Below are 13693 nucleotides of genomic sequence, written 5' to 3' on the forward strand. Positions count from 1 at the left end.
AAATTCCTGTGGTTACGAGCCCCTAAACAAGTCAGTAATAGGCTAACCACATGCGACTGAGCATTTCCTTACTTACACCTACTATCAGCTGGACACTGTGCTAGGTGCGTGACTCACAGAGAGAGTTGGGGCAGATAAAGGACCAGCCGCAGATCTGGGGACCAGATCTAGTTAAGAGCCTCTGAAGGTGGTCCTAGCTCTAAGTGATTCTTACACATACTGAAGTTTGAAAACCTCCACTGACATTCATGATCTCATTTAGCACTAAACACTAAAGAGTTGTGATTGCTGTTCTGATCTTAGCAATAGAGAAACCCAGGCTTAGGGGTCTTAGGCCATTGAGCCAGTAAAGAGTAGAGCTGATCTGAAGCTGAGTCTGTCAGAATCCAAAGATATACAACACAGCAACTAACACTGCTACCCTGACAGGTAGCAGGACACTGCAGGACATTGCAAATCTTCTGTTTCTGAAAGCTCAAAATAAAGGTTTTTATTAAACAGGTAATACAGGCCCTCTGTAGAAAGCTAAGGAAATACAAACATAAAGAAAATAACCATCTGTAACCTCAACATCCAGGGACAAACACTATTAGCAATTTTGATGCCATTCCTTCAAGATTTCATAATATCCTCTTTACAATCTTGAAACACATGCACAATTTTGAAATTGATATAAAACCTTAACTGCAATATAAAGGAGAAACAAAAAGCAAGCAATTTATAATAAAATAGTATGAATTTCAATACATAAATGTGCACGTCAATACTGGATGTAAAAATTGCCCTCTAGGGAAGGGGACTGTCCCGCTGAGCCACTGCTCTAGAGTGGCGAGATGAAAGAGAAACGAGGAGCCCCTAACATTAACCAGGTGCCTACTGTGGACATCTACCGATTTCCAATTTTCTGCTCTAGAAACAATGTTCTGCAGGACATCCTTGTATAAACATCTTTACATGCGTCCTTAATTATTTCCCTAGGATACAGTCCTGAAGCAATGCTACCGAGTGTGTGTGTACTTTCAAAGCTGCTGATATACACGCTGCCAAAGTGTCCTCTTGAAAGGGAGTGCCAATTTAATTTTCAGCACGAAAACTCTGAGGAACAGTTTTTGGGGGAAAAAAAAGGAGCGTGGTTATTAATGAACATTTCATCATAAGGTAAAGAGAGTGGGGAGGGGGGCAGAAATGAAGGCAGGCAAAAGAACTTACTCCTACAAGTGACTGAAATACCAGAGCCACACAGCTTTATTATAATATTATATTATATAGGAGTATTATAAATACTCCTCTATTTACTGATGTACTGCAAACAGAGGTGGTCACCATCCGTTCTAGTTTTCCTTAAATGTTGCCCCATCCAGGCAGGATAACTAGGAAACGGTTAATTAAGCAAAATCATCTGGAGGGAGGGATGCAACCTGGCAAAGAGATCTGGCCATGGGGGAGGGCGGTAAGACAGCAGGGCACCAAGGGACGAGGGGTCAGGCCCAGGGAAGGCTGGGAATCCCCCGGGAACCTCATTTGCCCCTCTGCTGCCTTCCCCAACAATCCCCTCGACCAGGTCTAGGGTGTCTGGAATAGAGTTCAAACTGGTTGGACCGGATATACAAGTTATTTTTGAAATGGGGAAAGAAATGTAAATTAAAATAATCCAATATCACATAACAGGTGGGAGAGAGATGATCGGAATGCTTCTTTAACCAACTCGAAGAAAACTATCTCAAAACATAAGCAATGCAGATTTAACAGTTTTTCCCTAACCAAACAATTGCTTTCTCAGTCTTGAGAAATCATAGATGATACTGGAACACCGAAAACTGGGATTTCACGGTTTCCTAAATGTACAGCCAAATGATTACCAAAACCAAACCCAAACCAACCCAAGTCTTCAGAACACAACTACATACACAGTGTTCACATTCTCACCCACGGTAGTGAAATGTGCAAGTGTTGTGCTGCCTAATTCTGGTATCCCCAGTGCACCGAGCCACCGCAATGTGAGAAATGCCTGCTTTTCCACTCTAAATCTGAAAAGTTAATTTTCAGCTAATCCACATCAATTAATAAAATCATTTACCCCATCGACGGGAGTCTTTCCTGGTGTAAAAGTCACTCGAACAAAACGCTTGTTGACGACTTCCAGTCGGTCTACCTGGAATTTTAAAAAGTTCAATATTCAGACATAAATTTACAAAAAAGACTTGAGAAATTCCCTCAAGCACATTAAAACTGCACATGCTATTTTAGACAACACAAAGAAGAATGACAAACATAGGGAGGACCCATGTCCCTCCCCTCCCCGGGCTGAAAAATAAAAACGTCACAAACACTGTTGAAGCCCCCGGTCATGTCCTTCCCAGAGGTGGCCATTCTCGGCATTAGGTGCTGCCTGTCCCAAAACACGTCCTGGTGCTTGTGTCACGCACAGAACATAACCCTAAACATACACTCACTGTTGCCTGTTTTTAGGACTTTAAAAAGGTTCTGCTTGGCATATATTCTTCTACAACTTTCTTCTCCTTCCTATCATATTTGTGAGGTTCGTCCTTGCTGGCATGTCAGTCCTGCATGGTATCCCACTTTACGAGCACACCCCAAGTCATTTATCCATTCTCCTATTAATAGACATTTAGGCTGTTTCAAACATTCACTACCACTAAGAATACTGTCATCAACAGCCCTGCATATACCTTCTTGGGCACATCTTCAAAAGTTTCTCGGACACGTACCTGTAGATAGATACAGTAAGGCTGGGTTGCAAGATATATGTACTTTACTAGACACTGTGAAACTGCTCTCCAAAGTGGCTCTCCAATTCACACTGCACAACAAAATATTCCTATTGGTCTACATCCTCAATTGCTATTAGAAGACTTTAATTTTTGCCATTCTATGGGTATAAAATGATATAAACTTTTTTTTCTATAATATCCGAACTATACAGGGTTCTTAAGAACACTAAAAACCTCATCTCAAAGTTCTAAGTTGACTTGGAGCATGAACCCTTTGGAAGAGGCTTGCTTCCTGCTGTCATTAAGTCTGCTCTGGCACAAGTGTGAAAGGTACAAGTCAATGGGACGCCTGGGTGGCGCAGTCATTAAGCGTCTGCCTCCGGCTCAGGGCATGATCCCGGCGTTCTGGGATCAAGCCCCACGTCAGGCTCCTCCGCTAGGAGCCTGGTTCTTCCTCTCCCACTCCCCCTGCTTGTGTTCCCTCTCTCGCTGGCTGTCTCTCTCTGTCAAAATAAATAAATAAATAAATAATCTTAAAAAAAAAAAAAAAAGAAAGGTACAAGTCAAAAATGGAAAGTGAGGGAGTCCTGATAACTCCAGGAGGAGCTGGAACAGGGGACTATCTGTTCCTAAAGGCACGCCATCTGGAAAGAAGTGACTAAAGTACTCTACTCCCCGTAAAACTGGGACAACAGCAGACTGATTTCAAAGAAGCAGTGGGCCAAAAGGAGATGCCTCTCTGGAGAATCTTCCCCAAGGCCCTGTCACCACACCTGGAAGGATGGCTACAGCCTCCTCCATACATGGACACGAGTTACTTCTTAGAAAGCAGGCTCTCGCAACATTTGGGATATATACATAAACATCTTGGCTTCCACAAGAAACATCTGTCTCAAAACCATGAGTAAATAATTGTTTCCATTTTTTCCATCCTCACCTTACTGTAAAACTTTTAAAAGTAACTGTTGAGGGGCACCTGGGTGGCTTAGTCAGCTGAACCTCTGACTCTTGATTTCGGCTCAGGTCATGATCTCAGGGTCCTGGGATCCAGCCCTGAGTTGGGCTCTGCACTCAGTGCTGAGTCTGCTTGTCCCTCTCCCTCTACTCCTCCCCCTGCACACCCTCTCTAATAACTAACTAACTAACTAATTAAATAAAACCTTTAAAAAAATACAAATAAAAAATAAAAATAACTTTTGAGTCTTTATGCCACCAGTAAGTATAACTATCTTACCTTTATTTTAATCATTTCATTGATGAAAAGCCCAGCAGCGAGAGGTTAAAAAATTTCCCCACAGTGACACAGCAGCCTGGTTCTCTTACTATCACTTCATTTCAGCAATTCTAAGGTGGACGTTTTTCATATTTTAATTTCTGAGAAATTAGGATATGTTTGACAACTGGTATTATTTTATAGTTTCATTGGCAGCTTACTAAATGTTTCTCAGGAATACATAAAATAACGTGTCTTACAGTCCACAGCATCTAAAAGATCCTGGAGTAGAGTATCACTGGGTAAAGACCCACTGGTAGTAACAATGGCTCCTGAGCAGCCCTGCCCGGGCCCCCACTTAGAGCCCATCTGCTCTCACTTTCAACACTCGTTGTCACTTATTTATCCAGTTCCAAGCCCACGGGAGATTACAAGCCCTGGAAGCATAAAGGAGCCAGGAGAGGCTGGCACACTGCAGCAGGGGGAAGAGGTGACGGAGAAGCACACAGGAAAACGATAAAATGATGAAAGTAGATAGAGGATGGAGGGAGCAAGTCAAAAGCTAGGTTCTAGTAGAAGTGAAAGAAAAGGATTTTGTGGTAAATGTGGGGACTGCTGGGCCAAAACAAACAGGGTTCTTGATTGCAAGTACTTTTTCTAGCATTAAAAAAAAAAATCGAGATGAAAACAGTAACTGTACAATGGACAAGCTGGGTATCTAGTTGACTGTTACTTTATTGGTGTAATCTACTGAATTTCACCTTTGGAACCACGATAAACCACTAATCCCATAAAATACTTACTACTCCTTTGGAAAGATAGTTATTGACAAAGTCCTTCCATGTGATTTCTCTCCCGGAGCTCTTGAACAGGAAGTAAAACATGACTCCACCCCAAAATAGAGCAGTCCAGAGAAAGTACATCTTGAATTCCTTGTCATCCCATGGAAAGTCACCCTGGGCAAAGAAGGAGACAGTCTCTGTCAAGAATGAAATGTCACAATATGATCTATGCTATATTGGACACACATCTCTCCCAACCTCTCCTGGGGCTACCCCACACCCTCCAAATTAATACACAGTTTGGAATCACACCTTCTGGAATCGGGACCACCAGTGAGAATCATCTTTCTTGCCACCTCGTTTTCCACCACCACCAGCTCCTCCTCCAGAAGGGCGCGGGGTAGCAGCTGGCTTTGATTCTGTTCATCAACAGAGAGCACATACAGCGGCACAGCAGTATTTTATATCTCTCAACAAAGTTTTCATTAATACGGTTTAATGAAAGACTTATACAAAAGTTCTCCCAAGACTTGATCTTTTTTCATTAAGATGTATCCAGAGCCAACTATTAATAGCTGGGACCTCTTTGTTGTACTATATGCTTAGAAAGAATATAGGCCTTTTATTTCTGGGAATCAGGAATAGGAAACCCTGATTCTGGAATCAGCCTGTGTGTTACGGTGTCGTGACAACACTCGGTATTCAAAGTTCGGATGAGTTTGAAGGAAATACTGTTTCACTCTGTTACAACTCACATACACTTCTTTGATGTTACTAAAAAATAAGGAGCCAGAGTTTCATTAGGCGCACACTAAATGTTAGCTTCGTTATTTGATAGTTACATCAGGTCTTTGTAAGGCAATCCAATCCTGTACCTCAACTAGATTTAAACCAAGTATAAAAGTCATTGAGCACAGAATAGGTATACTCTTGGGAGACAGAAGCATCAATTTGTTGTTACTGTGGCTTTAGAATAAGTTTTGACCTTGACCGAGGAATGAGAAGCATATCTAGGATTAGAATCCAGTTTTTTTCAAATTACCTTGATGCCTTGAGATTTTACTTAACCTCTTTGTGCTCCTGTCAAGTAGGAACAATAACGTGAATAATAGCATCTTCCCTATTTGGTAGGGTAGTATCAAAACTGAGAGGGAAGTTCCACAGTCTTTGAAAAAAATTAAAACATTCTACAAATCCAAAAAAAAGGACTTCTTGCAAAATTGCTTATTGCAACTGATCAGTTTGCTACGAGAAAGGAGACTAGCAGAGAGTTAGCATTTGAGGCGGCTTGCCGGCGCTTTACACACAGTATCCCGTGATCCCTGCACAATACACCACCAACCTGGTAAGTACCCTACTCTACCCATTTTACAGATAAAAAGGTGTAGCTTAAGAAACTTGGTAAGTAACTGGTTGCAGCGTTAAGTGACACAGAGAGTGACGAAGTTGTGTTTGAAGTGAAGGTAAAGGAATCCCTGAATCCCCACCTGCAGGCAGAAAGGAGGCGCTCCCCTTTCCCATTCCCATGAAGGGAATACTGTAACAGTTTCTTCTGTAAGCGAGGCATGACTTTGGTAACTACCAAAACCCCCCCCCAAAACCCCCAACAAAACAACACCCCAAAAACCTTACCCACATAAAATTAGTTTGCAAGAATCTGAAATTAGTCACTGTTACAGGCTGAATTGTGTCCTCCCCCAAATTCATGTGTTGAGTCCTAGCCCACTGTGATCTTACTTGGAAATAGGGTCTTTAGAGAAAGATAATCATGTTGAAAATGAGATCATATGGGTAGATCCTAGTCCAATAATAACTGGCATTCTTATAAAAAGAGTAAATTTGGACACAGAAATGCACAGAGAGAAGGCAGCAAGGGAGAAGACGGTCACTATAAGCCAAGGAGAAAGGTCTGAAACAGATCCTTCCCTCGTGACTCTCAGAAGAAACCAACCCTGCCAACACACTGGTCTTGAGCCTCAGCCTCCAGGACTGTGAGACATAGATTTGTGCTGCTTAGGACGCCCAGCTGTGCAGTGTTGTTTCAGCAGCCCTGGGAAACCAACTGCCATTAACATGCCTCCCCCCCGCACTTTTCTATCCTCTCAAAGACTCACAAATACTACTCTAACATCTTCAACTACGATGAAGCGATCCTTCTACTGTACAGGATGAAAAGCTGCAGCTACCTGGCACTGAGTTCCTGACGTGTTCACCCCACCACGATGCACCCAAGGAGCTTCTGCACCCCTGTCTTGGTGAGGTAGGGCCTGAGAGAGACAAGCCCTACCTGTAGTGAGGCGGAGGACTGGGAAACAGTAAAGCTCATTTCTGAAGTTGTCTGACAAGATTCCCTACTACTCTGGGACAGGACAAAGTAACACATATGCAAATGGTACGCAACAGGCTGTATTTTAAAATACGGACCTATTATCCTTAATCTGCCCCAAACCAAGTAACCAAAGTAACACATATGCAAATGGTACGCAACAGGCTGTATTTTAAAATACGGACCTATTATCCTTAATCTGCCCCCAAGCCAAGATAAAAAGACGAGCCACCATGCCCTTGGGAAACACTGTACAAACTGTCCATGTTTCCAGTCAGGCCACACTAGCACTTCTCCCTTCTCTTAACCCCTGGCGTTGCTTTCACTCTCTGCATTCTCTGAGCATGTATTTGTCTCTCCAACTAGATCCAAGTTCATTTAAAAACAAGGGCTGTATTATATTTTTCCTTACATTTCCCTAAAAAATGCCAACTGAAATGTGCCAGGCATTGTGCTAAATGCTATCACACGTATGAAACGGGGACAGGAGACTCAGGGCCTCCACAGTCCCCCCAGCCACCAAGCTCTAAGAAACCCTATCTGAAACCCCAAGCTAAGATAGGCTCTGACAAACAATTTGAAAAACACTGCACTATATCAAAATATGTGCCAGATAAAAATGCATGTATTAGGTTTCTAGGATTTTTCTTAACTATTTAGATGTGTAAAGTGTACTGACCAAATCTGCAGTTAAATATGACTGATATTGACCAGTCAATATCTCTAAGGTGAACTTAAATTAATTCAATTTGAAAAACTACAAGAAAATATGAACAGAAAAATAAGGTAAAATGAAACACAGGGTCTGTAGAATTTTGCATGTACTTGTAACCTTCCACTTCAGAACTGCCTTAAGAGAACACTTCCTTTGTTCAGCGAAAACGATTGGCAACATCATATGTTAAAGTAGTGAGTTCAAACATAATCTTTTTAAAAGGTACCTTTTTTTTCTCCTGTAACTTCTTTAGGTTCACTAGCTTTTTTCCCATTTTTTCCATTAGGAAAGTATTTTTCAAATCCTGTTGGAAAAAGAAGAAAAACACACACCCTCAAACTAAAATTCATTAGGTTTTATGTATGGGTGTTCATTTTTAAAGATGACACATCATTAAAACACTTAAGCTCAAAGTACAGCATTTCTTGTGTAGAAGTAACTCAATGCTTAAATAACCAAAGGTGTTAAAGAAATAAGCCTCATTTGCATGCCAATTTCATTACCTACAAAAGTGATATAATTGAAGGGGGTACATTTTCATCACTGCAATCAGACAGAAGTAGGTAGGGGGTGGTTTACAGGAGACAGAAACTAAGAGTCAACCTGAAACAGCTATGCATCTATTAGTGAACACCTGCTCTTGGCACTTTTTTTTTTTTTAAGATTTATTTGAGAGAGCGCGAGAGAGCACTAGCAGACTCTGCACTGAGCAGGGAGCCCAATGTGGGGCTCAATTCCAGGACCCTAGGACCATGACCTGAGCCCAAGACAGATGCTCAACTGACTGAGCCACCCAGGCGCCCTGCTCCTGGCACATCTTTAACAAGAGTATAGAACATTATGATCACACCTGTGTGTGCTTACCTTTTGGAGGGCGAGAACAAAATCTTTGATAAGCAGCAATTACATCTGTCAAAAGAGAATTTCTGCTGGTTGTTGCTTGAGTTGTAGCATATCGATAAAGCTGCAACATGACATATAAATAAAAGCATAAAAGTTATATCAAGATAAAACATTTAAAAGGACTTCTTTTCCTAATATCTCAAAGTGAATGAAATGTTTCTCCCCTCAACAGGTGGTTACACACCAGCATAGGGGATTCCCCCACTTTAAAAGGGAGGACTATCGTTGCCCGGGACTGTGCCACTCTATCCCAGCAACCCAACCAGGAGATACAAATTATGATCCAGAAGACAAGAATACTTCAAAGTCCTGCCTAAGTTAGAACTGTGGCCCAATTACTATTCTCCACCAACACATTCACCTGGGCATTGTTTACTCAATTTGCAGCATTCAAAAGACAAACTGACACAGAAAATCTGCTCCTTCATGCGGTCTCGTTTGCAGGGTCTATAAAACTGCGAGACTATTTACCAGAAATTTCAACAGCACTGCTTGTAAATATAATACTAAATTCATCTTAGTTCCAGGATAAGGAAGTTATGGTCCCACATCACTGATAATCCTTACACTAGTAACATTTGCTGAAGATATTTGATATATTGTCATCCTAGTGAGAATGCAGGTTATGCAAGTCCCATTATAGACACACCTCTGCTTTAAATAACATATGTTGCTATAAAGTTATTTTTTAAATACAGTCTAGGTAAATTACACTATAACATAAACAAACTGAACAGGTTCCCTACTGAGTTTTTAGATTCACAATTAAAAAAGCAAGGTGCACTGAGGGGATACATCCAAATCTGGCAGTGAAAAACTTTAAGTAATCCTATCCCCTGGCAAAGTGAAAATTCATCACCATTTTTGGGGAGAACAAGCTTTTAAATACAGATGAGAATGTTTAAAGAGAAGTTCATCTGTATTAGTATCCACCAGCATTGCCTCATTTATGGTCTGATGAGGAAAACAGAACACAAAACCACATCTGCCAGGGTGACAATAATCAAAAAGACAATAAAAAGCGCTGGTGAGAATGTGGACAAGCGGAACCCTCGGGCACTGCTGGTGGGAATGGGAAGTGGTACAGCCACTTTGAAAAAGTTCAGCATTCTCAAAATGTTAAATGCAGAGTTGCCATGTGATCCAATCAGTCCACTCCTGCCCAAGAAAATGGAAAACATGTCCACAGAAAACCTTCCACAAGAATGCTCATAGCAGCATTATTCACAAGAGCCAAAAAGTGGAAACAATCCAAATGTCCATCACATGATGATGAAGAGATAAATGTGGTATACTCGAACAATGGAATATTATTCAGCCATAAAAATGACTGAAGCCCTGATACATGGATAACCTTAAAAACACATGCCTAAACCTTAAAAACATTAAGAACTTAAAGAAACCTAACTTAAAGAAACCAGACACAAAAGGCCACATATTATATGACTGCACCTATATGAAATGTCCCAAACAGGTAAATCCAGAGACTGTAGATTAGCAGGTGCCTCGGGCTAGAGGACTGGTTGTAGAGAAATGGGGACTGACTCTAATTTGGTTACAAAGCTTCTTTCCTGGGTGACGAAATGTTCTGGAATTAGATAGTAGTATGCTTGTATAACCATGTGAATATACTAAAAACCACTCAATTGTACACTTCAAAATGATTTTATGAGATGTGAATAAAAGACTCAATAGAAAATAAAGAATGAGCTGATTTAACTTCAAATTAATACATGACTCTACACAGCAAAATAGAACAGAAACACTGACCCTGATCTTGGTTGACAGCACTGCTGGTCCGACAGAATTTGGAGCTACCGTTGTGTTAGGCCCTCCCTGACCCCTGGGAACACTTGGCCTATGAAACAACCACTGATAATAGGTAAGAATGTATCGTAAGTGAATAAAGCCTTTCCAATACCAAATCCATTAAGGATACAGATTAAAATGACCTGTTAGTCAAGGTGGATAAACCAACAAGTCACATTGATCCACTGAGCCATCTACTCCAGGCCACGCATTGCTAAGTGGTGGGGGTCTGGAAGTCAGAACCAATCCCTACCCCCAAGAAACTCCGAAGTGTAAGGGAGAGAGTCCTGAGGACAAATCTATTATAGGATGGTATAATACACACAGCAATATAAAACCTCTCAGAGGAGGAAGTGATTACATGTTCAAGGGACTGAAGGAGTTGTAAGAAAAGTGCCACCTAGGCCTGGGATTTGAAGGACCTGTAATCACCAGGCAGACGGTGTAAGAACTTCTAATTTTGTTAAAGCTAGAAATCTGAATTTTTTGAACGACAATCTTTAACACATCTCATATTAGGAACTTCAGGTACACATCTGTAATGGGAGGAAACAACTAGCTCCCAGGGATGCCACCATGAGGCTCAAATGCAATTACGTATGTAAAAGCACTGGTAAAATCGTATGGTGATACCTAGACTTAAATTACCATTTCCAATTATTCTGAAAGCCATTGGAGGGTAAAAGTTTACACCACCATATAAAGTAAGTCTTTATGTCACCATAAACATTTATTGACCGATAAACCTCCTTCTATTTTCAAATTGTGTTGACCTGGAATACTTCTAGCAATAATCCTGTAACTGCTTTTAACGCTGAGGTTATTTTCTTCTCTACGGGCACCATCAACAAAAATTTTCTCTGCTTATCTAATCCAAGCCCATTCAAAGGATACTATAAAAAATATCAACTCGCAAAATTTAAGGTTAGAGCACCTCATTTTAGAGGATTAGCTTTTATGTTTGACAGGATGAGCATTTTTTAGCTGCTTTTTCATCAGTCCTTATTCCTCTGAGCATAAAACCTGAAAATGGACATCTCATATCAAAATCTTTTCCCCAGAAAAACTGTGAGAATCATACTTCTGTGTCTAGCCTTTAACAGCAGCACAAACCTAAAGGCAAATGTTCTTTCAGACTCCCTTGCAGGAAGCACGTCAAAGCCATAATGTCCCCATAGAGATCTTATTAGCAACACCAGGGAACCTGTCACAGACCACCAATCAATCAGCTAGGGCTATCAGCACAGGGGACTTCCTTATACTTCAGCATCCGAGACTCACAGGACAATGTGCCACCCAAAAGAAAAAGGGCATTCAGATAAGATTCCTGACATCATAACTGCAAACTCACAAGGCAGATCCGTATCTGCTTCTTACTTGTCTGAGTCCAATATTCACTAGGGACAAAAGGAGAGGACAAGGTAAGATGGCAACATCCATGCAATGCAAACGTTAGGCCTAGCACAGGGCAGTAGAGTAAGAAAGAGATGAAGATACTCCAAGATTGGCAAGATTTTCCAAGAAAATCAGGAATGCAGGTACTATTAATATCCCATTTTAAGTGGAGAGGCTGAGATAATTTCCTCAAGGGCATCTGGCTAGTAAGTGACAGGTTCCTGTGACTGACTCAGGGCCCTAACCACCATGTTCTTTTGCCCCTATGCCCCTAAGTAAACCAATGCAAGGCTGGCCTCTAAAAAACCGGCAGACGGCAAGAGACCATGTGGCTGAAATAGCTGATACCGACTACCCACCCATTATATGAACCTTAACTTGACAGATTACTGCCGCTGTTCCGAGAAAACATATGATCATCACTACAGAAACACGTCCTACCCTAGCCCACACGTTGGAGCCCTGTTATCTGCTCGTTACCACCAGCAGAGAAACAGCCTCCTACTAAAGACAGGACTTCTTATGCAACAAAAAACACATTCTCTACTCTGAGGTGATGTTATTAATAATCATAGTTAATATGTATTATCTACTGTGTGCCAGACCCAGAATGGCAGCAATAGCCCCATTCAACAGAGGGAGAACTGGAGGCTCAGAAAGGTTGAGTAGCTTACCTCCAAAACCTGTGATTTCATTAAATCATGCTCATGTTGCCAACCTAAACACATGCACAACAGCTGCTATTTCCCGATACCATGAAAGCAGGTGAAAGAAAGGCAACCTATATTGGTGATATGACAGGCAAGTTCCTTAACGGTCTTAGGTCTCAGTTGCTCTATCTGTAAAATGGGCTCGTCCTGAATGACGTGGAGGACCCTCACACATGATCCTTTTTGAAGCTCCCTGACGCACAAGTATCTCATTGTTTTCAAAAATCCAATTCTATACCCAGGGTTTGACACGCACTGCGCGCTTACGAGAACCATGGGATAAATGATCTGAAACGCCGGGCATTCTGGCATTGAACACGCAGGGCACGCGGCCTCATTCACGCGAGGAACCCGCCCCGGACGCCCCAACAGGCGCGAGCGCTCCCAGGGGCCGGTGACCTTGACACCCTGCTCTCCCGGGCCGGAAGCAGGCCCGACGGTCGGGCCGGGGGCGAAGGGCGCTGGGCCCCCGGGACTCACCGTCCGGAGGCAGGAGCGCTCGGTGGGGTTCATGCGGCCGCCAGGCACGAGCAGTGGGGGTAGGCCGCGGGGCCAGCAGCCTCCCCGGCCCCACAGCCGCAGGCAGCGGTGCGCCATGGCCGCCGGCGCCGCCTGCTCGGGCCGGGGGCGCTGCGCAGGCGCGGCTCTGCGGCCGGCGGACGGGCAGGCGGCGACGGACCGCTGAGGCCGCGAGAGACAGCTCCGAGCAGAGTCAGCGAACGGCGCTACGGGTCGCGGGCTCACAAGCGAGCCCACGCTTCCGACGCGCGCGTCTTCTCCCGGCCCCACCCCTCCCGGCGTGCTGACGTCAGCCGTAAAGCGGGCGCTTGGGTCGAGGGCCGCTCCTATGGCTCCCGAGCGTCCTCGCTCCACTAGAAGCGGGGTCGAAGGAGGAGGAGCGTGCAGGGCGAGAAAGGGCGGTGGGCGGAGCAGAAGGGAAAACGGAGGGGTGCAGGGTTGGAGGCGGGGCTTAAGGGAGGCGTGCGGAGGGCGGGCATGGAGGTGGGCCTAGAGGGAGGAGCGTGAGGTGGTGGGCGGGGCAGGGGAGGAGCGCGGAGGCGGAGCTGGAGGCGAGGCCGAAGGGAAGGAGGGCGAGCCGAGGTAGGGA

General features: G+C 43.3%; 1 protein-coding gene across 1 annotated transcript in view; it reads right to left on the reverse strand.

Moving 5' to 3' along the window:
• The window catches only part of AFG3L2 (AFG3 like matrix AAA peptidase subunit 2), a 45114-nt gene extending 31739 nt beyond the window's left edge, over positions 1–13375 (reverse strand). The window contains exons 1-6 of the mRNA XM_045815094.2: positions 13066–13375; positions 8633–8732; positions 7995–8072; positions 5040–5146; positions 4749–4901; positions 2078–2152 (exon numbers count right to left, since the gene is read on the reverse strand). Coding sequence (XP_045671050.1) covers positions 2078–2152; positions 4749–4901; positions 5040–5146; positions 7995–8072; positions 8633–8732; positions 13066–13182 — 630 coding nt within the window. The 5' untranslated portion in view covers positions 13183–13375. The remainder of the gene's footprint in view (positions 1–2077; positions 2153–4748; positions 4902–5039; positions 5147–7994; positions 8073–8632; positions 8733–13065) is intronic.
• Positions 13376–13693: the final 318 nt, after the last annotated feature.

This window comes from Ursus americanus, chromosome 30 (genome assembly GCF_024610735.1).
Source record: "Ursus americanus isolate L20-20 chromosome 30, mUrsAme1.1.p, whole genome shotgun sequence".
In the NCBI taxonomy this organism is placed as follows: Eukaryota; Metazoa; Chordata; class Mammalia; order Carnivora; family Ursidae; genus Ursus; species Ursus americanus.